The sequence below is a fragment of the Mixia osmundae genome, assembly GCF_000708205.1.
Source record: "Mixia osmundae IAM 14324 unplaced genomic scaffold scaffold_6, whole genome shotgun sequence".
NCBI lineage: Eukaryota > Fungi > Basidiomycota > Mixiomycetes > Mixiales > Mixiaceae > Mixia > Mixia osmundae.
In genome coordinates this window covers 168,490-194,131 of record NW_014575558.1, presented here as the reverse complement: position 1 = coordinate 194,131, position 25,642 = coordinate 168,490, and the positions used below count along the sequence as shown (strand labels likewise).

Below are 25,642 nucleotides of genomic sequence, written 5' to 3'. Positions count from 1 at the left end.
TCTGCTCTCTGTCTGTTGGACAGTCCTGTTGATATCCCCATGCATGCAAAAGATGTCTACAACGTGCTCTAACGCGGTGTGATGCGAGGTGCGAGTGTGTACATAAAAGAGCGCGGATCTACCGCGTGCGAGGCAGAAGTGATTGCTGGCTACGCGTACGCTCCATCATCATAGGGCGCAAGCCCTTGAGCATGTCGACCTGCTCGACTGCAGGACTGGCTGACGCGGAGACAGGGCTTGCGAAGGCGCTCCTTGAATCGCTGGTTTCCTTTGTTGAAGCCAAGCTCGTCTTGCTGATCATGTAGCTGGCTATGGCAACGGCCAAGATGCCGATGACAGTGCTAGTGTGTAAGCGAGTATCTGGTACCGTGTAGACCTGTCAATATTCGAGGAATCAGCTCTCTAGCCTGACGACAAGGGGAGCTACTGACGGATGAGATGACAGTGAAGATGAGCGACATGGGTGCAGCGAGCAACCTCGTCTGTGCTGGCACTTCCACAAGCACGATTCCATGCATGAGACCTAGCGATGCTTGCGCAATGATCGCCCAGGCAAGGAAGCTGCTCTGCCGGGCGGGGAAGCTGAACAGGCTCGCATCGTCTTCCGAAGATGATAGACAGACACGCGCGACGAGCAAGAATGCGAGCGATATGGCGGCCAGCATGACATTGATGATGGCGGGAGTTGTGCTCGAACGGCGGGCTTGCAGATCCAGTTTGCCGATGCTAGCATCGAGCGCAAAGGGTAAGGAGCGTGCCGTGGCAGAGATGGGCGTATTGGCGCCACTGGCAGATCTCGATCCGAACAGTTCTGTATTGCCTCGCTCTGAGCATCGTCTGACGCGAGCTCCAAAGGATATGTCGAAAGCTGACGTCGAGCTGACCGAGTCCTTCCGAGCCGGCAGACCGTTGCGGCGCGAGGTGGCCGAGTCTGCAAAGCTCTTGCTCAGGTCAAGAGCAGACTTGCTCGTTGTGAGGCTGTCGATGCTATTGTTGAGCGTGGCAGACATGTCGCCCGTTGAGCAGTCGGGGGAGACATAAGCAGGCGGCATGAGGACGCCTTCCAAGGCATTGCCGACGGGCGTATACAGAGGCAGATTGGATCTCGTGCTGGACGTACTAGAAGATAGCGGCAAGGGGGAGGTGAGGTCCTTGGACGAATAGGGCCTGCCGAGCAACTCGAAGCAAGTGAGATTAAGACCAGACACGCCTGCCGATAGCCAACGTTGGAAGCCCTCGAGGTAGCTCGCGGTGACTTCGCCAATGACGGCAGCGAAAAGAATGCACAGGACACCGTTGGAGAGGTGGCTCGACATCTCAGCTGAACGTGCGAGCTCTTGTAAGACTTGTTCGGCTCGTGCGCCGGGCGAGGAGCCCATGGGCGGATAAGGCGATGAGGTTCGGTAGGGCTCGATCCTGCCGTCGAAGCTAGAATCATTGCGATGACTGTATTTGAAGGTGGAGATGAGGATCTCGCGTTGGTGGGCTGCAGGACTGCTCGGGCCGGCGCGTGCATTGTCGAGCGTCGTGCTCGCGTCGAGATACATGAGGAAAGTGCCGAAGAGCAGGAGACCGACAGAAGCATACTGACGAGAAGACGTTGATCGACGAAGAACGAGAGTACCGATTACCATGGACACAAGCCAACGAGCTTGGTAGACCATCTGCGAGACCGCGTTAGCACGCGCGGGAGCTGACAGCCGGACCGAGTCACCTGGAAGACGCCGGCGTTCATACAGAGCATAGCAGATAGAAGAAGCATGTTTTGAGCAATATAGGCGAGCGCTGGAAAGAGAAGCTGCCTCTCCTGTGAGCACTGAAGAGACATCCCGAAGAGCTGGTTAACATACGCTTGTTGCTATCGCATTGGGACCTCGGCTTGCTTCTTGTAGCGTCGCGCTGAAGTGAGCAATGCGCGTCGCGAGTCTTGCGGAGGTAGACGCTCCCTGTTGGGACGTAGTGGGGGCTTGCCATATGGCGATACAACTGGACAAGAGCAGTTTGGCAAATTCGCCGAGCACAAGCAGTTGCAGCACATCTAGCGGTCCTTGTAGCGTCGCCTGGTTGATCAGTAGCCCTAGCAGCGTGCTCTGAGCCGCCAAGGGCACAAGCCGCGGCAGCATCTGGTGCAAACTGGTGAGGCTCGCCAGCGAATTACACAGAAATTGCAGCCGCGCGACGCGGTCGGTGGCGGTCACGTGCCTGAAGCAGCTTCTCGCCTTGCTGACTCAGTCGAAACCTACTTGGGTGAATCATCCGTCGAGCGGGCAGTGTCATATAAGGTCGGTCGAGTCGCTCGTCTCGTCACACCACCACTTCATCGGCTGCCAATCCTCGCTCGAGTCCACGAAGGAGCAGTCAGAGCAAGTTCAGCTGATCGCTTGCATTGCGCCTTCATCCCACAGTCGTCAGTCTCTTGCCATCTATCAACATGGTGGCTGCAATCAAAGGACTCGAAGCCTTCACAAAGCATGTAGGTCTTGCCCGATTGCATCCAAAGCGCTCGAGCTGACGACAAGGTGGCGAGACAGATTGGACAGAGCAAGCCGACCATCATTGACTTTTGGGCGACATGGTGCGGACCCTGCAGTGCGTTCCCATGACGGGGCCGATGGAAGTGCGCTGATGGTGTGGACGAATGTCAACAGAGGTCATTTCGCCCAAGTTTGAAGCCATGTCGAGCGAATTTCCCGGCGTTCAGTTCCTCAAGGTCGACGTGGACGAAGAGCCTGTGCGTCGTGCCGGCATTCGGTCGCTCACAGGAGCTGATGGCAGCCTGTTGGCGTACAGGAGATCGCACAAGAGAACAATATCCGAGCGATGCCCACTTTCATCGTCTACAAGGATGGCGCAAAGGTCGACCAAGTAGTGTGAGTCAGGCCCTTGGCTACAGCCTGCCAGAGGCTGATGAGAGGGCAATCACAGTGGCGCAGATGCGACCAAGCTCAGACAAGCGATCGAGAAGGTTGCAGCAAGCGCATAAAAATAGAGTTGCTTGCTCCTCTGTACAGTATCGCTTCAATTGCACCTTGATCTCGCATGGATGTGCCAAGCCAGACTTCCACTGCGCAGAGCATAGACTAGCATCTCGAAGTCACATGAGATGCATGCGGAGACAAAGCTAATCGCACAAAAGACGGGCAAACGTCTACTTGCCAGCAGCGGCCGCCTTGATGACCTTTTTGACAATCTTTTGCTCCTCTACCAGGAAGGCGCGAACGATCCTGTTTGGCGATGCTGGAGTCAGTGGCAGTATGCCAACGGCAAAGCATCGACACAAACCTGTCGCGAACGCATCCTGCGCATCTCGAGCCGCCATAGGCACGCTGGACAGTTTTGATTCGCTTGCTCACTCGCGCGTAGCCATGTGGACGCAGCGCTGGGATCTGTACGGGTCACGTCTCAGTGAATCAAGCTCGTTGTCATCCTGACTGGGGGCCGACTCACGCCTGACAGCTTGGTACCGCAATCACCGCATTTGGGCGAGCTTGCCTTCTTCTTGACAGCGAGATATCTGAGCTTGCCGCCTAGTATCCATCGTGTGTCATCACATCGTCATCATACGAGATCAACAGAACGAGGCGGACAGCAAGCGAAGAGAAGCAAGACCCTCAGCGCATGTCCTCCTGGCCTCCACTCGATCGCTCCAGCGTACCTGGCGTCTTGACGATCCTCCGTCGGTTGGAACGGGTGTTGTACGACTTGCGGGTCGGCAGTGTCACTCTCTGGACCATGACGGGCAGTGACTTGGGTTGACACTCGACTTTTGCGAGGGTGGCCTCGAGCGGGATCGCGGTCCGTTTTCACCGAGATTTGCTTGAAAGCTGTAAAATTCGGATCTTCGCTTCATCGACGACAGCTTTGTCCGCAAGCAAGGTTAGCCGAGATTGACATTGACATTGACATTGAAAAGCGGCTGATGGATGTGATGGCTGACAGGCAGAATGGAGAAACTGTCGATGCACATCTGTCTCGAAAGGGACAATGGGCTAGATGGGACCATCAAGGCAGACCTCTCGACTCGGTACAGGCTATCGTTCGAGGATTGGCTGGACAGAGTCAAGTCTGCCGTCTTTGTGCCCAGTAAGTCCCTCCCTGGCTTGGAATCTTGCGCTGATCGTGTTTCGGCAGGGGATCGTTCGATCTTGGTTCACTATCCGGTCTCACGTCAGCTTCAGACAGTTCAAGACGGTCAGTTTCTAATTCTGCGCATCCTTAGACATGCTCAGTCTGGATTGCCCTGAACAGAGGACGACTATTTGCTGCTCAAGACTCGCTTCCAACGACGGAAAAAGTATCGAGCCAAGCTGGTACTCACCGTCGAGATTTCGCAAGACGTGCCTACACGCGAGCAACACGATCATTACCAGGCCCAAGTAGCTTCGCTCGATCCTCTTGACGACGGCTCAGCGTTCTTGTATGCCACTACACGATCGAGCGAAGAAGCCCGACTAGACGAGGTGCAAGCGGCAGACATCTTCACGCGAACACAGATGGCAGTTGAGCAAGAGGAACGAGAACGGCTAGAGGCAGCTGCCCGTGCTTCGATCTGTGCTCCCATGACCGGCTTTGATCCCAAGATGGTCGAAGATCAGATCAGACTCATGCATCCTCAGACTGCCAATCTGTCCGACTCGAGCGAGAGAAGAGCGAATTTCAGAGACTCCGCAGACTTAGGCGAGCAGCCAGATTACGACGGAGACGAGATCCCATCCGATAGTCATGCTCTCGTTGTGTGCGAGCCACAGCCTCTGAACCTCCGCGAGCCATCACCCATCCCGACAATATTCCCCAGCAAATCGCTCATGTATGACGGCACGCGTCGCTCGCGTTCCGTTCCGCTCGCAGCGCTGGTGCCTGCACGACTCGACATCTGCGATAATCAGGACTGCTCACCTTCGGCGCCGCCCCCAGAAGAAGTGGCAAGCCTATCTTACGATTTGCAGTCTCCTGCACAGTACCTGCGCAGTCTGCCACTGCTTACACCCGCTGAGGAACGCTGGCAACGTCAGAATGCGCTCATCAGAGGGCCGCAGTGTTCGGCTACTGAACACCAAGGAGAGTCGGCCACTAGCGACGGCGTCATTCGTAACGATTTGCCCACGCTGTCTGGTACATTCCTGACGATGAATGAAGCTATCGAAGCGTGCGGAAGATTTGCTCGTCAACATGGCTATACGCTCGTGACCCGTAGCTCCAAAGCCGACAAGTATCTCTTCCTTGCATGCTCTCGTCACGGCAAATATCGCAATACCCATCTGCTCAATACCCTCGAGCGCCAACGTCAGACAAAGACCCGCAAGTCAGAATGTCCTGTTGAAATCAGAGGTAGATTTGACGGCAGCCAGTGGAATCTCACCGTCTTCAATTCGGTCCACAATCACGAGACGCTTCCGTTCTTGCCAGACGATGCCCAGCCCAGGCGCAAGTATACCCCACGCAAGAATCTGAAGGTCAGGCCGGCTAAGAAGGTCAAGCTGGATCCATCGATTGATGACAAGCCCGATGGGGGCTATGCGCTCAACGGCGCTGCCAGCGTAGGCGACGCTACCAGGCAAGATGCGGCGCCTCACTCGCATGAAGCCTACTGACCATCATCGCATGCATGCATCGCATCGACAGCCCGCTGAAGCCGTCGACTTTGACGAGCACGAATCTCGAGCATGCTGCCACGTATCCATCATACTACCACTCATGAAGTGCTACTGTTGCTGTTGTTGTTGTTGTCCATACTTACTCTGCAATGTTCGGCTTGTGGCTCATACGTGTCATCGTGAACCTTCAAATTCCCGGCGTCATCGCTCGATCGGGCTGAAAAGGGCTCGAAGCCGAATTTCGCGAATGACGATTAACAAACAGTGCGGGCATCCAAGAATACCGCTTCCTTTTACTCCACGAGCTTGGGAAGATCAGCGTGCAGATCGTTGCGCCTTTCAGCAGGTCCGACAAGCTTTCCAGCTGGTCTCGAACAGCAGTGGCGGTCCGAGTGCAAAGGGTTGACATCGCCGAGCACTTCTCATCTTTCGTCTATCAGAGAGACGAATTAGAGGTCATTCGCTCTCCGTCAGCAGGCGATAACCACCCAAGGAAGGCTAGAGCCAACCGGACAGTTGTCTCCGTCCAGCTGCGGAGATCTACGCCGTGTCGTCCGATCATCTGCACCCGCCGCGTGACCTTTCTCTGTCACTTGGCGACGTGCGGTGACTCAGCAGGGTTTCGAGCGGCCACAAGCTGGCACACTCTGCATCGTACACAGTGTATCTTAGACGGTAGACGCTTCAAGAGACGTGCGGAGAGCACAGGCGACGCGCGTTGATAGGTCATTTGACTTGCAAACCCAAAACCCCGGCCTATTCAATCGCGCCAACACTGCTTTTCAGCCGAGAGCACGGTCCCCCGCATAGTCGGCTGCTCGGTCGCTCTCATTGCGAGCACGATCTCGTCAGGGGCAAATCGACAACGCCCATCTACTCAGCATTGCGCGTCATCTGTCTGGCTAGATCAGCATGGCCGTCAAAGAATCCATGTTGACAACGAAGCAAGTCTCCACGATCGATGCTGCTAGCGGCAAGCAGCGCGAGGCGAGCAATGGTCGTTCATCTCCATCAGCCAGCGGCAAACCCGTCGTCAATGTTTCGCCGGCCGAGGACGAGGAGCAGGCAACCGTGGAATCGCGAAAAGCCAACGGGCCATCCGCCGACATCAGGACATCTGCCTCGCCCTTACAAGCAGGCGACAATGCCGTCACACCTGCGCAGGAACGCCTCAAAGCGGGCGCAGCAGCTCCGACTTCCCCTGCAACGCTCAATAACCTGCTGGAACCCTTTACGAACAAGACGGAGGTGCCCGAAGGCAGTAGAGTGCTGAAAGATGTTCCACAACAACCAGAGAAACCACTCGGCATATTAGAATCCTGGAAATATCTGCCCTTTCTTGCTCATCAAGGTACGCTCACAGCTCTCGTAAGGTATTGACTGACTTGCCGCGTCAGCCTCTTCAATCGCCACAGCCTTTGCGTCACATCATATCTTCGGTCCGCCCAAGAAGTCATGGGGAATAGAGATGACCATCTTCACCACTATCCTTCGAGAAGCGGCAGACTACTCCCATCTGTCAAATATCAGACTGCTCCGGCAGATGCTCGATCTCGGCCAGATATTGCCGACACCAAAAGATGGCATTGTCACGCCTGTCAGCTTCAAGGTAAAGCGGAGAGGGCTCAAGGGCTTCCTGGCAGAGTCTGACGCGGCCGAAACTGGCACGAGAGAACTCAACGGCGAATGGGTCATCAACAAGCGACTGTGGATGCGTATGCAAGCCGAGTACCATGGCGATCCTCCAAAGCGTGGAGGACGGTCAGCCAGCAAGAGTAGCGCACCGATGAACAATGGCAGATCAGCCTCTTTCTCATCTACCGCAACCAATGCCTCGCGAACTCAGACCAACGGCTCGCCTTCACGCTCACCGACTGCCAACGCGGAGAAGAACAGTCACATCGGAAAGGATAAAGTTATATTCTATCTTCACGGCGGCGCTTACTTTGTCATGAGCCCGGCCACGCATCGTTTCTTGACAATCGCTCTCAGTAAATATACCGAATCGCGCATCTTCGCGCTAGACTACCGACTCGCACCAGAGTGCAAGTTCCCCGGACAGCTACACGACGCCGTTGCTGGCTACTTCAGATTGATCTATGATCTCAAGATACCCCCCGAAAATATCGTACTCGCAGGCGACTCAGCAGGCGGCGGCCTGACTGCCGCCTTGCTCTTGTACCTCCGCGACGAGGGCTACCCTCTCCCGTCAGGCGCAATCCTCATGAGCCCCTGGGTGGATCTCACGCTGAGCTGTGCAAGCTGGGACACCAATGCTGTACGTCTTCGCTGCTATGTCACAGGCTTCCGCTGATATACTACCGCAGCCATTTGATTATCTACCAAGATTCAAGCCAGACGGGCATCTCAATCCGGTCAAATGTCTGCTTGGCGACCCGGATCGAATGAACAAATATGTCACACATCCTTATGTGTCGCCTCTATTCGGCGACTTCACTGGACTACCACCTTTGCTAATCCAAGGAGGCGACGCTGAAGTACTTCGCGACGAAGGCACATTATTGGCACATAAAGCAAGCATGGCCGGCGTGCAGGTCCAGCATGAGCTTTACGAGGATTGTCCGCACGTGCATCAGGCATTCCTCTTCCTCGAAGCGTCACGAGCTGCACTACAATCCTGTCGACGCTTCATCAGGCATACCCTGTCTGCGCGTCGACCTCCATCCAATGTCGATAGGTCTACAATGGACGCCGAGCTCATGTCAGATGCTCGCAACGTCACACACAATGCGCGGCTCGCGGCTAGATCACTGCCCACAAGCCCCGCTAACAATACGATCAAGCTGCCTGCAGGCGAGCGGACCAGTGACTCTGAGAGCAGTGGCGATGACAAGCTTGAGCTCTCGTATCCGACGCCTCGCGAGGGCCAGTCTTCTAACCAATCCTCGTCAGTCTCTGAGGGCTACGACGACTCGAGGGGCAGCACAGGCCTCCAAGGCGCGGTCGCATCGCTCACGGCACAGCAGGATCTATCTCGCACGCCATCTGGTGCTGCCGTACCTCGCGGCAGACCCAGCGGTCCCTCGACCGAGACTAGCGGCAGCTCATCTACGAGCGAGTCTCTCTCGCGGTCAGGCCGGCCGAGCTTATCCGGCCGCATGCCGGCTTCATCTCTCCTCATGTCAAAGTCACAGCCGGGCACACCAGCGGGCCATCCGGCTATGGCACCGTTGACAACGTCACCCAGTTCGAGCCGCTTGAGTCGATCTCGCTCGATCACCGCTCAATCTCCGGGTGTCTTCCTGCGAGATGACAATCTCGCGCACATGGCTCATGCGCGCAATGCCTCTCACCCAGACTTGCGTGCGATCATCAGCGCTTATGAGCAGAGCGGCGGCTCGCAGCATACTTCGGTCTACAAAAGCACGTCGTTTGCAACGGACAAAGATCTGCAACCTGGCGAGGAAGATGGCTATGATGGCCAAGATGAGGGTACAGGTCTATGGCAGACAGGCAGGAACGTCGTGGCGTCCTACTTCGGCGGATCGACGTCACCTAGCGCAGATAGTAGATAGTCTGTAGTCATTGTAATCACTGTTTGTGCGCGACAGCATCTCGACTGCTTGCATTGAGACACATCAGACGAACTTTGCCTTCTTTGCCGGACCTTTGACTGTGGCATTGCTTGCACGCTTGCCGGCCTTGCCAGCTGCGATGCCCAAGCTGACCTTGGTGGCCACTATCTGCTTGCCGTAGTCACGCTCAAAGTCTTTTGCCATCGCAACCACAGGCGGTACTGGCGCATTGAACTTGAGACAGTTGAAGATCATCAGGCGGACATCTGCATCCAGATCTCCGACGGAGCGATAAAGATCCGCTTCGAGTTTTCGTCTGATGAGGGACAGATCGCGTGCATCCTCGCGCGGGATGATCTCAAAATAGGTAGGGATGCCAAGAGCCACCGGATCGACCTGCACACGCATCAGCGCTAATGCTCGACTGTTACCATAGGCAGATACTCACAGCTTCTCGAAAGAGACTGGCAGTGTCGAGTGCACTGACGGCCTTGAGCATGGATTGCAAGGATCGCTTCTCTCCCGGCATGATCCGATCGACGTCCAACCACTCGAGTGGCCATGCGCGCTCGAGTTCTTCGGCGTGCTGGATCGGTAGTGTTCCTGGCGGATTGAAGATACGGCAATTCTTGCCAATGAGTGTAAAGTCGCGCGTGATCTCATGCGTATCTCGATAGCGGCCTTCGCGCACTTTAATCATCATCGTGCCGAGATCCATCGGATCTTTGATCTCGTCATAGTATGTCGGGCAGCCGTCCAAGATAGGATCGACGGGCCGCCGGAAGAAAACTGACTTTTCGTTTTCGATCAGACTGCGCATGACAGCTTTGGCTCTCGCCATACTATACTCGACACGAGGTGAAGGTATGCGATGGTCCACGATACGAGCAGTCGTGGCACCGTTGCGATGAGGCGCAGTAGCCGTCACTTTGAGGGAAGGCTTGGTGATCACCAACCGACCAGGCTCAGGCGTGATAGATGGCTGCGACTTGATTTTGAGAGTCAGTCCGCCTCCGTTCGCTTGGGCTGAGGGTGCTGACAGTCGAATGTCTGCCCGAGGCGCTGGCTGAGCTTTCTGCAAGGCCGCCAAAGTTGCAAGGATACGTTCCCATTGTTTGTCGAAGGCAGCCTTGAGTGAATTTGCCAACTGTACCGGCCTACTGTCGGCAGAATTGTAAAGATGACAATTGTGAATCATGAGCTCAAAGTCGGCTTTGAACTCGTTCTTGCTCGCGTAGTAGCCTTGTTCAAGCTTGTAACTCATCGTCGATAGGTCCATTGGGTCCTTAACGATCTCGAAGTATCTTGGTGCCACGTCCTTGACAGGATCAACGGGATTGCGGAAAAGATCTGCTGATCGGTGGACAAGAATCTTTTTGAGACAGTTCTGGCATGCCTTGAGATCATCAAAGGACATGCCAGACTTCTGGCCCCTCAGTTTGGGCGCAGCTCGGTGTCGCTGGACAGTGGCCACCTCGACAGACGGGGTGTTGAGAACGAATCTCAAAGGCTGACCACCCAGAGCAGCTCCATCGCCAGACATGCGTAGCCTTGGTCTGACCATCGCATTTGCGGTCGAGGCTGCTGTCCCGGGCATTTTGAACTTGATTCGCGGCAGGGCTTCCTCCGCTGGCTTTGCAATGACCTCGCAGAGCTTCAGCAGAATCCATCGTATCTGTAGATCCAGATCGGGTCGCAGCAAGACAGTGAGAATGCTCTCTCGGACGAAGGTGGTCCGGCCGATCTCTTTCCTGACGGCTCGGTGCATCTTGTCCGGCGTACCAGTGTCTCTATTACTGCTATCGCTCAAATCGTCGAGGAGCGCCAGAGTCGGCATGCACTGTAAAAGACTTTGCGCCACGTAACGGCGCACCGCAAACGATGCGTCCCCAACGAGTATCGAGAAGACGTAGCTGGCGAGCGTGAGATCTTGCAGCGCTCTGAAGAAGATGAGACAGTCGAGCGCGGCAATGCGCACAGCAAGATGGTTGCCCTCTCTGTGATGCGTGTCAGTCCATGACTTATTCAGTGGTTTGACACACCTTGAGGCGGCAACGAACGTCTGCAAGTTCAAAGGCACACAGCAAGCGGCCATCAGTCTAAACTTGAACTGCAGCATTTGCGATGGTCAGTGCAGCCTCTGGCATGCATGATGGTGCTCACGTTGAGTGCAGCAACGGTCACAAGATTCTGATACGATGGCACGAGTCTGTCGAGACTCTGATATCGCTCCACTTCGTCCGACGCTCGTTGGACAAGTGCTGTATCGGCAGGGGTGGGTACGAAGTTGGCATCAGACGTATCCGTCTTGTCGGCAAGTAAAGCGACCGCGAGGTCTGAGATGACCTCTGAGATCATGAAGCTGTCATCGAAAGCATTGCGAGAATTGTCATTGTATGCGAGCAGATCGATCAGCATGATCTTGGCAACATGCGGCGACAGGCCACTCGCGTCTCTGACGAGCGATACAGCAGAGATGAAAGCTTTCTTGATGAGATAGTCGGGCACATTGCTGAAATCGTTGGGCGACGGCACGCAGACATACTCGTTGTGATCTGCAGGGAAAGGCGTCTTGCCGGTGTCGAAGAATTGGTAGAATAGTCGCAACAGATAGAACAGGCCTCTTTGCTGCAAAGCGTCTGTGGCGCAGCCAAGCATAGCGTAGATTGCTTCGATACGTATTCGAAAGAAGTAAGTCTCGACAAGCAGCGTCTTGGCGAGAGAGCTAGCTGCCATAAGACTCGGCCTCGCAAGCAGACCGTGGACTGCATCGAGCTGAGCGATCACATCTTTGTCGCGCTCGAGCTGAGCAATCCAGGCATACTCTGGCTGGACATATGCGACCGAGCAGATCCAGTCCATATCTGCGTCGATACGAATCCATTCGTAGGGGGTATTGGCAATCGCTTCCACTTCTTCTTCGGTATAGTCTGCAACTTTCCACCGAGTGCGCTGAGCTGCATCTTCCCACAGTTGCAGGTGGAAGCGAGACTCGGAAGCTTTTATGCCCATACCAGGATCGTCATTGGCATCATGTTGCCGTGGTATGAAAGATCTGATGCCAGATCGAATGCGCTTGAAGCGCGTATTGTATGCCACCTCGTGCCGCTTGTAGCCTGCTTTGACACCGAGCACATGGTCATACGGCGTACCGTCAAATTCGTGTATACGAATTGTCAGAGCGCCATCGAAGCTTTGTACTGGATTGGTATGCGCTGTAGCTGACCAGGGTTGAGTGGCCGCATCATTGGCAGCTGGCAGGTGCTGGGTGATGTCAACTTCGATGATCATCTTTTTCCTGTTGAAGTTGATGACGACGTTAAAGTGTGGACATCCGGATCCGTATATCCACTGATTTGCCCACGGGCGCAAGTCCACGCCAGCATTGGCGAGCTTGCGGCACATGCGCAAGAACCCCGGCGTGCCGATCGTGTTGTCTTTGAGCTCACCGGCCATGACGGAGATGAGTAACTTGGGTATGACACGAGAGAGACCTAAGGAATTGCCCGAGCGTCTGAGATGACGGTCGAGGATGGTCAAAACGAGGGGCGCCTTGAGTGCGTAGAAGGCCGCGCTCTCATTGTCAGGCGGATGAGGCACATTGGGTTGACAGAGCGGGGGCATGCGTATATCTCGTCGGCAGCAACGCTGAATGTCCTTCTTCAGCCTGAAGCGATACTCGTTATTGCCCAAAAGGTGCTTGGTCAGTTGCGACACCATGTAGAGCGCTAGGCCAGCAGTAAGCCAGACATCTGACCAGGCCTTCGGGATGATGTTGATGCCAAACCACTGGTAGGCCAATGAATGCGATAGGGCTTGCCGAGTATCGTATGCGGGCTCGATCATGTTGTCTGCATGCAAGTGGTCAGACGAGAGGATGGCGAGCGTGGCTGTATTGAAGACGCTAAAGGTCGAATCATCCACAAAGACGAGATTGAACGTGTTGAAAGGGTAGGAGCCATACTCTTTCTCATAGAAACGCATTGCCTTTTGCAGGAAGCCCGTCGTCGCGGGCAGCTGATCGTGTGCACCGACGAGCGCAAATGCGCGTAGCTGAGGACCGCGTTCGTCGTCGTCACCGGACCCGGCGGGCGCGAGGCCTGCGAGAGCAGCTGTGAGCGCCAGACTCTCGAAAGGCCCGGCGGCAAAGCCCATCTGGTGGATCGAGACGGGGTTGAGTTGACGAAAGAGGCAGATCTTCTTGCTCGATTGAGCCGGATGTGCGACGGATTCGACGAGATCTCCTGAGCCTATTGCCATGTTTTCTATCCTCTTTGCTGTGCTCGCCAGACGTCTTCGACCGGCCACGTCGGTGAAGCCATCGTCGTCTGACAGGCCGAGTGAGCGCGGCAGGACAATTTCGAGCTCGAAAGTCGATCTATCCCACAAGGTATCGACACAGGGGACCCAGTAGCGAGCTGATTCGGGCGATGAGGAGGTCGTGTAGACATGAGGAACATTCTGTGAGGCATCACATCGTCAGCTCACGCGCGGGATGGTTCTTCGTTCACACGGACAGAGCCAGTCGAGTCGGGTCTGACAAAGTGCAAGCCATCCCTGGGCGAGCTGATGGTATAGCTGATGGAGATAGTGATCTCCTCAAAGCCAGCAGAGGCTGCGAGCACGGCAGGGCTGACTCCCCTCGAGCGCGAGTCTGAGCCGTTGAAGACTGAGGGATCTCTCGCTTGTACCGGTCTGACAAAGTCTGGCGGGATTGCGATGGCTAGCTCGCCTTGCTGAGCTGTGTGCGTGGCCGAGTAGAGCTTCCTCTTGAGCTCGGGATAGGCCGTCCTGAAGTTGTTGGGATCAGTCGGCTGGAACGTAGGATTGTCTGCCTTGTTCTCGAACGGGTCAGAGAGCTCAAACTCTGCCCTGTCCAGCTTTGTCGTCGCGGCATCCTCGTCCGGACCGGCCTGTGGCCTCGACAAGCTGATGTGCTGGATTCGACAGCCTCGAGAGTTGAGGTAGACCGTCGCCAGGTCAGCACTACTCGGGATGACCGTCAGCTCGGTCTGGCATGCTGCCCTGGCGTTCAGCAAGTCCACATCGAGCGTTATCCGCTGGTGCAAGACGGTGACTCGCTCCATGGGTCCATACGCAGACGCCAATGGCCTGCTCGAGCGGCAAGTCGACTGACGCACGGGCAGGTCGGCTCACGCTCCGAGCAGATGTCAAAACCAGGCCACGACGCGAACGCGGCAGAAAGCAAGCAAGATCGCAAGAGCTGCATTGATCACGGGTCAGCCTCGGCTCGGGCTAGCTAAGCCTTGCGAGCCCTCCAAGCAGCGTAAGCCGCTTCAGCAAACTCGTTCTGAATCTCCTGAGCAGCCAAGATTGCTCGTGGTACCTCAATATCGCCAAAGGAGGGGTCCAGACCTATCACGTCTGAGCCGTGGTAGCCGCCCTCGATGATATAGAATGGCTTCTCGGGCGTGCTCTTGCGAGGGGGCGCACCAGGTGCTGCAGGTCCGATGACGCGCCACATATCCTTCTCGCCAACGAAATGGGCTAGCCAGGGTAGGTCGATGTTCCATCCATCAGTGACAGCATTCCAGGCTTTGACCTCTGGCTTGGCTGGGAACTCAAACCTGTCGCCACGAGGGAAGTTCAGCCGACAGACCTCAAGTTCGCTCGCTACAGAGTATGCTCTGCTGACGAGCGAGAGCTGACTGACAGGCGCCGAGCCCGTTTGGAAGAGCCCGACTTCCTTGCAGACTTGCGAGAGCCAGAGCCTGCCGGTGTTGGCATAGGTGAGATCCACGTGAGAATCGTGGAAGTTCCAGCATGCATCAAAGGCCAAGCCGTTGCAGCCATATGCCCGCTGCACGGCGTCTTGCCAGACCACGTAGTTGAGCATCACCTCAGTCACCTTGTCGATTGTCTCGTGCTCATGCCACTTGGACGTCATGAAGCCGGATTGTTCAACAAGACGAGCCATTGTGACCTTGTCGGCTGCCGAATGACGCATCGTTGCGGTCATATTTGAGCAGAAGGCGTCAAACGACGTGTGCTTGGTGTACCAATTCTTCTCCCGGTAAGTCTGAAGACCGATAGCGAGCCAGAATGATAAGTCATCGTTGTGAGCCTCTCCTTTGACGTGAAAGGCATCTTTGATGGCCCTGCTCATCTCTACAGAGTGCTTGAGGAGCTGATCGATTACGTATATCGACACTTGCACGTTCCGGATGCACTGAGGGGGTCCGTACTTGCGAGGAGCTTCATAGTACGACCACAAATCTAGCTGTGCTTCCAGGAGCGCGCTCGATGCTATGGCAGCTGGGAAGACACCAGGGTACAGCTTCCTGCAGCGTGCGGCGATGCCGCCAGCATAGGACGCGCCCGTGATCATGTGAAAGCTCTTGGGCGCTGACAGATCGTGTCCAGCAAAGTTGAAGCGACGAGAAAAGTACTCATAGTCGGCTGAGGCTTGAGCGGTAGTCAGGAAGCGAAGCGAGTCAGTTGAGAGATCGGCTGTGACGTGCGATTGGCCATAGAAGCGATGCTCGACGACCACGAGGGCCGCACCGATACGGCTTGCGATCCTTCCACCGAGATGTGGAGCATCGAAGGCAAAGGTGAGACCCTCTGCATCGGTCTCGCCAGCCAACAGGATCACAACGGGTCCATTGGTCTTGAAGTACTCAAGCGACACCCAATAGCGGAGCTCGAACATGTCTTTGTTCGACTTGTCAAAGTGGTCGACAGGCACTTTCATCGCTTGAGCAGGGTACTTTGCGGCCGCCACAGCTTGCTGCTTGAGATCATCGTACGGCTGTTTGAACGTCGCAAGGCGGGAAGCCAGCACGAGGCTGCCTGAAAGCAAGGCGAGCAGCGATCTCGCGTGCATGTTCTGTGAGTTGACGACGATCGTCGAAGAAGGGTTGCATTGCGGACAGGGTGAGACGAAAGGTATGGAGGAGACTGATAAGGCGCGAGTTGCGATAGAGATCGGCCACGCGATCAAACACTCGAGCAGACAGCTTCTCACGCGGCGTGGTGTGACGTGGTCGCATGTTCAGCGGTCAGCCGTCGACGAGAGGCCCTAGCTCTCAATTGTCCTTACTTACATCAGCCTCGTCTGCAAGCCACTCCGCACGCACCTCTCAGCCACTAGTCTCGCGAGCAGCGCATTGTGCCCCAATCGAGCGACTGAGGCAGACTGTACTCCTCGACATCGACAGGCGTGAGACCGCAGGAAATATGGCTGTGTACGCTCATGCCCATGGCGTCTGGGCGCTGCGCCATGTGGAGTTTGAGCTCAATCTGGCGAGACTCATCTTGAGAGAGTTGTGGTCCAGCTGCTCACTACTACTCGACACCTCTTCACGACGATGTCTCGTTGCGTCAGTCTCGTCACCGTCCTGTTGGCAGTACACAGCGTGTCTGCCCACTTCGTGTTCACGGCCGTGATGGGTAGCAATAATGTTACCGGGCCAGCATTAGGCGTCATCACATCCTTTTCGAGAACGGGAGCATCTATCAATCCTTACCAAATGGACACAGCCATCTACCGTCAGCGTGAGATTGACGAGGGCATAAGTGGTCAATGTCAGTTCGGCTTGCTTAAAAGTGTTCTCGATTGCTGATACATAAAACACAGGCGGTCGCACGCTTGCCGATGGGCCCATCAACATCGCCGAGGGTATCCGTACCGCCACAGACGAGAACACGCCTGCTTTTTCGGCCCAGGGCGAGATGCCTATCAAGGTCGACGTCGTCAACGCAAGTTCATCCATCTCTGATCCGATCCCTGACTAAGCTTTACGACTGCAGGAAGACGGCGCTGGTCCTTTCGACTGCGATGTCAGCGAAGATGGCGGCCAGACGTTCAGACCATGTGAGGTGGTCACACAAGTGCCCGGAAAGAACGGCAAAGATACTTTCATTACGACTGAATATCCTCTCGTGCTCAAAGTGAATGCCCCAAACTGTCGCGGAGGACCTCAGGTACATACTGGTAAGGTACATTGAGGACTAGCTAATCTGTTCCTGTGCAGAACAACATCTGCCTCGTTCGCTCACGCAACACAGCGCCCAACGGTCCCTTCGTGGCATGCTTCGCCGCCATGAACGCCAAGACACCCAATGCGGAAATGCCAAAGATGCCCGCAATCCGTAAGATCCGCGCAGTGACACCAGGCTTCGACAAGGTCGTCGATCCACCTTCACCCACCACGCCTGCGGCTCCTCGTCCCGCTGCAGCTGCTCGTCCTGCTCCAGCTGCTGGTGGCGCGGGTGGTAATCGTCTCGAAAAGGCAGTGAAGCGGCTACTTGGCAAGCGAGCCAACCCCGTCAAAGGCGCTATCAAAGCCGTCGGTCGTGCGGTGCGCAGACCGGGAGCCAACCGTAACCGTGCAGCAGCCGGAGCCGGTAAGAACCGCGCTGCGCGGCCTGCTCGACCTGCTCGCGCGGCAAACTAGTCATGCAAGCTGGCCTTGCTTTCACACTACACGGTCACACGCGCCTGACGCACCGCACATCTGTCACAATGCATTGCTTCACATGCACGCTACTAATAGTCCTGCTGTTTTGGAAAAGGTCAGAGCAGCTGACGTGTCTATGTGCAGTGCCGCGCGTGAGCAGTCATGAGGAACTCTTCTTGGCGTTCGGCCACACATTATTCTGCGCTCTGAAGGCATCGAGCATATCCCGCAGGCCTTGTTCGGTCACTCGCGGGTGCTTGTATTCGAACTCAAGTAGCTTGCATAGCTTGTCGCCGTTGAGGATGATGGGTTCATTGAGCAGCTGTTCTCGAGCGAGATATGGGGTCAGGTATGCGTTCGAGATGGGCGGATCAGATGTAGCGAGCATCTCTGGCCAGCATTCTAGGTGTTTCTGATTGGCGTCTTCGAGGACAGCGTCCATATTGAGCTTGGCAAATTGATTGATCAGCGAACCATGGAAGCCAGACTTGACGCCGACTAGTTTTGCCACGATAGCCGAGATGTGCCCCTGACTTGTTGCTCCCTGATCGACGATATTGAACAAGGGCGCCGTCACTGTTGCTGTACGCTTGGCAAGCAGAGTATCGATCTCGGTATCGTCGTATGCGGCCGCTGACACCCGGAGCTCTTGTTAGATTCAATAAATTCAGCAATGATCCGGCTGACCTGCGGCCTTTGCTTGCTTTTTGCTCAAGGTATTTTGCGTTGGCTCGTTACTCTCCGCAGGATTGCCGGCTGCTGTACTTACATAATCATTCACCCAGCTTGGTATGGGACGGCATGGCGCGAGATTTGCACTGGCAAGTTCATCGCCTTTGATCCGGCCAGTCTTGCTCATCCAGTCGGCCAGTGCCCACATCGCGCGACACAGATCGTCAACATGCACGGTGTACTGTGGCAGATCCTCGCCCCAACTGTCGTGATTGAAGCGTCAGACTGCATCCGCCGGCTAAGACACGCGCACCGACAGGAATTCCATCTTCTCTTGCAGGTACTGATAGACCGAGCCGATGAGCAGTCTCTTTGCTAGCCCGTTGAGCATGTAGCGTCCGTAGAGCGTGGCATGACGAGCAATGACGAGGTTGAGACTGGGTATACTGGCGAGTGCGCGCACGGCTTCGTGATGCCACCTGGCCCGCCGGTTCCAAGGCAAGGCAAGATCTGACTCTGAGATGGGCGTCTTCCATCGCTTTGCTTTGTCACCCTTGATCTGATAGTAGGGCGGCAAAAGTCGTACATAGGCCTTGACTCTGAGCTCAGCAGCGAGCTTACCGAGCTGGGCGGCGAGCAGAGTTGTTCGTTCGAGATGAAGCTGCTCGACGTTCGTCAGGCTGCCCGAATGCACTGCACTCCTTGGACGAGGAGCTTGCCTGTTCATCGCCTTCAAAGTCGTATTCGCCCGTGAAGTCAAAGACATAGTCGTAGCTGCTCGCTTTGCCACTGAATGCGCTGGGCAAGCTGAATGCTTTCTGTCGAGTGTCTGTCCATCCGATGACGGTTCAGTCTGACATCAGTCTGAGCAACTACATTGACGAGCCTTCTCTGAGCAGATTGCCCTGTAGGTATTCTATACGCCGTCCTGCAGAGTCGTCGGTGCTCACAAGCCAGTCTCGTGCGCCTTGCTCGAACACCGCCTTGGACTCCGGATCAGAGTAGCAGAGCCAAACGCTCTCTTCTCCGCTCTTGCTCGTGCTCCCTCCATCTTGCTCGCTCTTTGCACCGGGCAAGATGACGAGGGCCTTGTCGACGATGCGGATGTGCTGAGCCAAGGGAGAAAGGTAGGTGACCAATGCTCTCGTAGGTCCGTACTGTAGGCCGGCGAGGATGAGCACAGTCGCTTTATCCTGCTTTGCCGACATGTCTGGCGTCTGCGGAGCGCAGAGACCATGCATGAGTCTGTACCGACGGGCGGTGCAGCTGTACGTCGTCAGGGCTCAGCAGACGCACTTCTGTCGTGTTCGGGTCGTATCGATGCTTCAGCGGCGTCGAGACTGTTTGGCAGTCCATGCACTGCTAGTACAGGACACTGTGACGTAATGATCGAGTCTATAGATGCATCTTGGCATCGATGTTACAACAGGGGCGGAAGCAGGCCGGGCAGGACGCGACAGAGAGCGTTCACTTCTTTGCCTTCTTGTTGCCTGAAGCAGAGGCAATTGATGGCGTCGAAGCGCGAGAGCTGTCGGTCTTGCGCTTCTTCGTTGCGGCTGATTTGGAAGAGCCGTTGGGTTTGACAGTCACGGTGATCTTGCCATTCTTGCCATTCGCCTTCTTGACGGGCGACGACGAGTCTTTCGCGCGTTTTGCCTTTCGCTCCTTCTCTTCTGCCTGTCAGGACATCAACGTCAGCACGTATTGATGTGTGCAGATACGTGTGGCGCACCTCTTTCTCGATCAAGTTGAGCAAAGTGATGCACCGCCGATTGATCTCGGGCGCATTCCGGCTGCGAATGAACCAATCAAATCTGAAGCCAGGCCACTCGAGCACGTCCGCCTTGATGCGCTCATAGACGTCATCTGTACCGATGCCGTATAGGTTGAGCTTGATGAGCAAAAACCGATCTTCATCCTCCGACCAGACTTTGCCCTTGCTCTGCGCAGCATAGGGAATATCCAGTTTCTGATATGGATGGCTCGCCTCGTTAATCTTTTCGCGCAAGACCAGCGTGATATGAGCGTCTTTCTGACGTTTCGCTTCGGCGACTTCGATCTTTTGCAGCTGACGCTCCCATCCGTCTACCTCCCGATAGCGTTCCCAGAAGACCTTGGCGTAATCCTCAATCTCCTCGACCGTTTTGTCGGGAATCTCGCTCTGTATGCCTGCATAATCCTCTCTGAAACTCAAGCACGTGTAAGCCATCGTCCTCTACCAAGCTAAAATACTCGCCTGCCAGCTTTCTCACAGCCCCGGATGAAGCCTTGGAAGTGCTTGCGATGCCAGGAATCAAAGCCTTCCAGGCCCATGCCTTCTTTGAGAAGCGCTTCTTGTTCCGTCAATGGCTCAGCTGTGTGACGTCCATCAGCTCTGTCACCTACTCAGAGCTGGAAACATACCATTATCGATGATCTCTTGAGCCTCAGCGCGCTCCTTCTCTAGCTCTTCGGGCGTTCGCGAGGGGTCTTCTATTGCTGGCACTTTGTACTCCGCAAGCTTGCGATTGTGATTATGCTCCTTCTCGAGCAGCTCTGCGTAGGCTGGCGGGAAGAATTGAAAGTCTTCAGTCTGCGGTTGTCGGGGACCGCGATTGCGCGCAGGTCCCTTCTTCTCGCCACCAGTACGAAGCGCATCGCGGTAGTAATTATCGACCGAGTAGTTGGTCTTGCGCTCTCGCTTGCTGGGCTCGATCCAGAGCATGCCGATCGCCTTCTTCTTGCCATAGGCTTCGCCTTCCCAATTGGTCGTAGCCGATTCGCTCTTGAAGTTGGCTAGATCGTCGATGTTGAGCGTCTCATACTTCTTGTTGAGCTCAGCTGTGCGTGCTTCGCCTCGTTGGATAATCAGGTCGACATCATCATCGATCATCATCGAGTTGGCGGGCGCGTCAGCTTTGATGATCCTCTCGGCTCCGTGCTGGATCATCTCTACGAGCTCGTCCTTCGATTGTGCTTTGCTAACAGTTGCACGACCTTGCTGGATGACGAGCTGATCGAGACGAAGCTTCTGAGCAGCCCGCTCGAGCACTTTCTCCTCGACAGAGTCTTCCGTGACGAATCTGAAAACGTATACTTGCTTTGTTTGACCAATGCGATGCGCTCGGTCCATGGCTTGTAAATCGGCTTGAGGATTCCAGTCGGAATCATAAAGCACAACGACGTCCGCGGTGGTCAAATTGATGCCAAGACCGCCCGCACGTGTAGTGAGTAAAAAGACAAATTTCTCTGAGCCTGGTCTGTTGTAGTCATCGATAGCAGAGATACGGTCAGCATGATCTGTGCTGCCATCGATGCGGCAGTACTTGTGGCCTCGGAAGAAGCAATAATCCTCGAGGATATCGAGCACACGCGACATTTGCGAGAAGATGAGCACGCGAGAGCCCTTTGCCTTCATCGATGTGAGCAGCTTATCGAGCACGACCATCTTGCCAGCATTCTGAACGAGGTGTTCGTCTGTCGTGAAGGGTGGTCCGGGCTCAGCACCATCGAATAGATAAGGGTGATTGCAGCACTTTCGGAGCTGCATGACGATATTGAGCAAGCGAGTCTTGCCCTCCTTCTTACCACCTGCGCCATTGACAGCATCGATGTCCTTCTCAAGGATGGACTTGTACCACTGTCGCTGCATGTCCGTCAGGCCGACGTAGATATTGACTTCTTTCTTCGGTAAAAGCGACTTCTCGACGTCTGCTTTGACACGACGGAGCAAGAAAGGACGCAAGACTTTGTGGAGCTGCTTGACGACACTATCCGCATCCTCACCCTCTCCGCCCTTGCGCTCGAACCATCTGTCAAAGTCGGAGACATCGCTAAAGCAATCCGGAATAATGTAGTTGAGCAGCGCCCAGAGCTCGTGCAGATCATTTTGCAGAGGCGTGCCAGTAATGAGCAGGCGGCCGCGAGAATCGAACAGTCGAACGATCTGCGACAGGATGGAATTGACGTTCTTGATGCGATGAGCCTCATCGATGATGATATACTCCCACGCGAGCTTCTTGAGAGTCGACTTTTCGCGTTGACAGATCTCATAGGAAGTGATCAAGACGTCAAACTCTTGAGTGATGATCGTGCTTTGGCACATCTCCGCACGCTCCTCTTTGGGACCGCTGAGAATGATTGAGCGGAATCCAGGAACCCAGTGAGCGACTTCTCGACTCCAGTTGTCGAGTGTTGATTTGGGCACGACGATGAGATGCGGTCCCGTGATACCCCTGTAGAACTTGAGATATCCCAAGAAACTGATAGTCTGCAGCGTTTTGCCAAGTCCCTACAGAGCACCCGTTGCACGTCAGCAGCTGACTCAGCTGGCGCGCAGTCTGCTTGCCATTTCGTCTGCCAAGATGCCATTGATACCATTGTGGTGCAGACCGATCATCCAATTGAGACCTTGTATCTGATAATCACGCATCTTGCCACCTTTGACATCTATTCACGCAAATATGGTCAGCATCAAAGCACACCCATCTGATGATCAAGGCACGAACAGGCAGGAGATTCGGTGAAGACCATGAGGTCGTCCTTGCTTCCATCGTTTTCGTCATCCTCCCGGAGAAGCTCAGCATCTTCTTCCTTTTCGGTTTTCCGCCCACGTGAGGCTCCCGCCTTAGCCCTGTCAATCAGTCAATCGTCAGCGCAGCTTTCGTCGCAAATAGCAGCTACAGACTTTGACTTGCGACTCGTGTCTGCATTCCGCGAGATTTCCGCTTCCTCGAGCATGGCGGCAAACTCTGGCTCGCGCTCTTTCTTGAGGTTGCAAAAGTGCATGAAGATATCAGATTGGCCGAGTAGGTAGGAGAACCGCTTGATGGTATCCGCTGCTTTCTTGGCTGCATTGCCAGTCTTGCGAGATGCAAGCTGGGAATTCTGCGCCGCTTTCTTCGCCTATCGACGTACAGCTTGTCAGCCGTGCGCTCCAAGCTCAATCGAATGACGATTGACCTTTTCGACCCGCCGGATGTTGGCACGCTCTTCTTTCTCGAGCAATGCGCGGCGCTTAGCAGGCGAAATGTTGGCATCATCACCGACATAGGGTGTGGGCTCATCATCGCTATCGTCCTCATCCTCTTCGGACAAAATCTCATCCTCATCGTCGCCGGCCTCTTCCTTCTTGGCGTTTCGACCGGTGCTGGTGCGTGGCTTAGCAGCTGCAGATATGGTAGACGTAGATGCAAGAGGGTGCCTGGGCTTGATGTCTTCTGTTGCGCCGTTCGTAGCTCGACCGGCATCTGCCATCTCTTCGTCCTCCGTCGAGGGCTGTAGCAGCGTTGACTTAGCCGGAGGTAAGCCAACAGCCTGGAGTAGACATACCTGACGTGAGCCTACACGTGAGAGATCTCGAGAGTCCATGACGATATCGCTGAGCTTGTCATCGTCGTCTGCTGGCGGTCTGAGGCTGTCCGAAGTCGAGCCAAGCGGCCCGGCTCCTACAAAGCAAGTCAGCTCTCCTGCGCGTCTCAAAGCGATAGAAGATCGCGCGAGGCAGTAAAAGAAGCCCCAATGCTGCCTCGATAGCCGGAATTTGGGAGCGAGTAGGAGATGGACTCGCCTTCGGTGCCTACAGCATTGTGTGCCGTTGTTGTGCTCGGGATCTCATTCGCCAAGCGCGGAAACTTGATCTGAGGGGGAAGGCTGGTGCTAGACTGGTTCGGAGCCGCCATCGCTGTGCTTGCGGGACAGCCTTTGTTCGCTCACTCGAGCGCCGTCGGCCAGGAGAGACGCGCTGGGCATCCCTCTCTGGAAAAAGACCCCACCTTCTCCGCGACGAGCAACGCGCGGCGTCGGCGGCACACTTTGCTCGCTACAAAACTTGCGCCAACACACTGTTTGATCCCCGAAGAATCTTCCTCGTGAACTGTCGCGTCTTGCCTCTTCGAACGATCGATGTCTATCTGATCTCTCCTGTACATCTCGGCCTCATGATCGACCTGACATCCGAGCAAAAGGCCACCGATATTGCCCTCGAGCATGTACTCCTGCCCAGGTATACCATAGATCGTCGGCTGCGACGAGTCTGATCACCAAGCAGCGTCGAGTCTTTACTCACTGCTTGCTTCATCTCGGTACGCCGTCAACCCTACAAAGGCGACGAGTCTTACAGAGCCACACCGTTCGAGCAGATCTTTCTGGGAGGCCTCAACCTGACACAGATGATCAAGTACTTCTCCAGCTCGCATTTCGACGCCCTTTGGCTCAAGCTCATGGTCTGACTGACCGAGCCTGTTTGACGGGCCAGCCTGACTAACCCTTGACAGGTCACTGTCTTGGCGAGTCTGAACACCCTCGACACTATCTTTGTGCTGATGACACTCGATCAATGGCTCGTCTTGAGTGCGTACCTTGCTCGTACCAGAAGTCTACCGCTCAAAAATTGCCAGGTAATGGCCACATCGAATCAGTCGATACTTTTGGCTGGGCATTTTCGCTCCATGCAGCCCTTTTGGCTGCCGTCGCCTTTATCGTCCAGGCGAGTCGTTTCAGTCAGGACCCTGATGCTGAGACTCACCGAACGAGCAGGGGTTCTACGCCTGGCGAGTATACGTGCTTTCTCGGAGATCGCTTTGCTCGCCAGCCTGTATCGTCTTGCTCGCCCTCGGCGGCGTTGTGGCCGGTGTGGTCACGACAGTCTTTCTCTTCCAAGTTCAGAGATTCACGGCAGATAACAGCCCTCGCTTCGTCAAGGCTATGAGCTTGTGGCTACCTGCTGCTGCCGATCTGACGATCTTGTTGCAAATGGTTTGGCTGCTTTCAGGTATGGCCTGATACTTGAACAGCTCTCGTTTGCTCTCACTCATTCAAAAATCTCAGGTCTCGTCGGTGCCAGTCACGACGAGGCGTAAGTGCTGCGAATGTCACTCGTACACGCTTTTCGCGCGTGCTGACTGCCAGCACAGGGCCATCGAAATATTCAAGCAGCTCTTGCGGTTATCCCTCGAAACGAACCTACTTACCTTCGTCATCGCCTTTGCAGCAGGCGTATTGTTCATGTCCGCTCCCGCCTACGTCTATCTGCCGCTTCCCTTTGTCATGGGTCGCACGTACGAGCTCACTGTGCTCTATTCCGTCAATTCGCGGATCAAGACAGCGCGCCCGTGTACGCTAGCTGATGACGCTGAGCTCGAGCCGCCACTGGAGCCAGAGCCTTCAAAAGATTATATACAGCTTCACCCGCGTCTCGCAGACCACGTTCGCGAACGGCTTGCCCAGGAGGGTTTTGACAGTAGGGTTGGTCTCTCGTCTCTACGCACTACAAGTCGCGGCGGCTGAACAAGTCTAGCAGAATGTAGATGCCCACGAGGCCGCCACGGTAGGCCAGGCGTATGGCTACTAGCTTGAGCTGCTCGCTCGTATTCCATGCAATGATGACTGGCTTGCCCGTGCCTGTCGCGTCAAAGTCGTCGTCTGAGCTTGAGTGTGT

General features: G+C 55.3%; 11 protein-coding genes across 11 annotated transcripts; 5 read left to right on the top strand and 6 right to left on the bottom strand.

Annotated features, from left to right (window-relative positions):
- Nucleotides 1-118: 118 nt before the first annotated feature.
- L969DRAFT_17763 (uncharacterized protein) lies at nt 119-2,123 on the bottom strand (the record flags this gene model as incomplete). The annotated part of the gene is made up of 4 exons (XM_014711679.1): nt 119-376; nt 432-1,664; nt 1,715-1,798; nt 1,851-2,123. 4 exons carry the CDS (start codon nt 2,121-2,123, stop codon nt 119-121), a joined length of 1,848 nt encoding a protein of 615 aa, XP_014567165.1.
- Nucleotides 2,124-2,279: 156 nt separating this feature from the next.
- Nucleotides 2,280-3,129, top strand: L969DRAFT_24271 (uncharacterized protein). Its single transcript, XM_014711718.1, has 5 exons — nt 2,280-2,473; nt 2,532-2,589; nt 2,649-2,731; nt 2,791-2,870; nt 2,926-3,129. Exons 1-5 carry the CDS (start codon nt 2,432-2,434, stop codon nt 2,981-2,983), a joined length of 321 nt encoding a protein of 106 aa, XP_014567204.1. The 5' UTR covers nt 2,280-2,431; the 3' UTR covers nt 2,984-3,129.
- L969DRAFT_94880 (uncharacterized protein) lies at nt 3,081-3,734 on the bottom strand (the record flags this gene model as incomplete). Its single annotated transcript, XM_014711804.1, has 3 exons — nt 3,081-3,386; nt 3,448-3,527; nt 3,656-3,734. The coding sequence occupies 3 exons, from the start codon at nt 3,732-3,734 to the stop codon at nt 3,081-3,083; spliced, it is 465 nt and encodes a 154-aa protein (XP_014567290.1).
- A 210-nt stretch (nt 3,735-3,944) lies between these two features.
- L969DRAFT_94879 (uncharacterized protein) lies at nt 3,945-5,591 on the top strand (the record flags this gene model as incomplete). The annotated part of the gene is made up of 3 exons (XM_014711803.1): nt 3,945-4,083; nt 4,132-4,191; nt 4,249-5,591. The coding sequence occupies 3 exons, from the start codon at nt 3,945-3,947 to the stop codon at nt 5,589-5,591; spliced, it is 1,542 nt and encodes a 513-aa protein (XP_014567289.1).
- A 915-nt stretch (nt 5,592-6,506) lies between these two features.
- L969DRAFT_17759 (uncharacterized protein) lies at nt 6,507-9,130 on the top strand (the record flags this gene model as incomplete). The annotated part of the gene is made up of 3 exons (XM_014711678.1): nt 6,507-6,945; nt 6,992-7,872; nt 7,922-9,130. The coding sequence occupies 3 exons, from the start codon at nt 6,507-6,509 to the stop codon at nt 9,128-9,130; spliced, it is 2,529 nt and encodes an 842-aa protein (XP_014567164.1).
- Nucleotides 9,131-9,193: 63 nt separating this feature from the next.
- On the bottom strand, nt 9,194-14,217 carry L969DRAFT_94877 (uncharacterized protein; the record flags this gene model as incomplete). The annotated part of the gene is made up of 5 exons (XM_014711802.1): nt 9,194-9,526; nt 9,579-11,127; nt 11,173-11,240; nt 11,294-13,591; nt 13,648-14,217. The coding sequence occupies 5 exons, from the start codon at nt 14,215-14,217 to the stop codon at nt 9,194-9,196; spliced, it is 4,818 nt and encodes a 1,605-aa protein (XP_014567288.1).
- A 139-nt stretch (nt 14,218-14,356) lies between these two features.
- On the bottom strand, nt 14,357-16,056 carry L969DRAFT_87907 (uncharacterized protein). Its single transcript, XM_014711801.1, has one exon. It carries the CDS (start codon nt 15,975-15,977, stop codon nt 14,391-14,393), a length of 1,587 nt encoding a protein of 528 aa, XP_014567287.1. The 5' UTR covers nt 15,978-16,056; the 3' UTR covers nt 14,357-14,390.
- A 74-nt stretch (nt 16,057-16,130) lies between these two features.
- L969DRAFT_87905 (uncharacterized protein) lies at nt 16,131-17,638 on the top strand. The gene is made up of 4 exons (XM_014711800.1): nt 16,131-16,678; nt 16,731-16,852; nt 16,904-17,077; nt 17,128-17,638. Exons 1-4 carry the CDS (start codon nt 16,624-16,626, stop codon nt 17,548-17,550), a joined length of 774 nt encoding a protein of 257 aa, XP_014567286.1. The 5' UTR covers nt 16,131-16,623; the 3' UTR covers nt 17,551-17,638.
- L969DRAFT_87904 (uncharacterized protein) lies at nt 17,601-19,644 on the bottom strand. The gene is made up of 5 exons (XM_014711799.1): nt 19,112-19,644; nt 18,945-19,054; nt 18,543-18,886; nt 18,241-18,488; nt 17,601-18,186 (listed from the first exon to the last, which is right to left on the bottom strand). The coding sequence occupies exons 1-5, from the start codon at nt 19,431-19,433 to the stop codon at nt 17,714-17,716; spliced, it is 1,497 nt and encodes a 498-aa protein (XP_014567285.1). The 5' UTR covers nt 19,434-19,644; the 3' UTR covers nt 17,601-17,713.
- Nucleotides 19,645-19,692: 48 nt separating this feature from the next.
- L969DRAFT_94873 (uncharacterized protein) lies at nt 19,693-23,885 on the bottom strand (the record flags this gene model as incomplete). The annotated part of the gene is made up of 10 exons (XM_014711798.1): nt 19,693-19,902; nt 19,958-20,408; nt 20,462-20,579; nt 20,629-22,495; nt 22,553-22,653; nt 22,713-22,837; nt 22,892-23,109; nt 23,167-23,481; nt 23,536-23,651; nt 23,774-23,885. 10 exons carry the CDS (start codon nt 23,883-23,885, stop codon nt 19,693-19,695), a joined length of 3,633 nt encoding a protein of 1,210 aa, XP_014567284.1.
- A 258-nt stretch (nt 23,886-24,143) lies between these two features.
- On the top strand, nt 24,144-25,555 carry L969DRAFT_103708 (uncharacterized protein; the record flags this gene model as incomplete). Its single annotated transcript, XM_014711797.1, has 9 exons — nt 24,144-24,208; nt 24,254-24,287; nt 24,345-24,428; nt 24,480-24,555; nt 24,603-24,691; nt 24,742-24,840; nt 24,999-25,060; nt 25,119-25,449; nt 25,505-25,555. The coding sequence occupies 9 exons, from the start codon at nt 24,144-24,146 to the stop codon at nt 25,553-25,555; spliced, it is 891 nt and encodes a 296-aa protein (XP_014567283.1).
- Nucleotides 25,556-25,642: the final 87 nt, after the last annotated feature.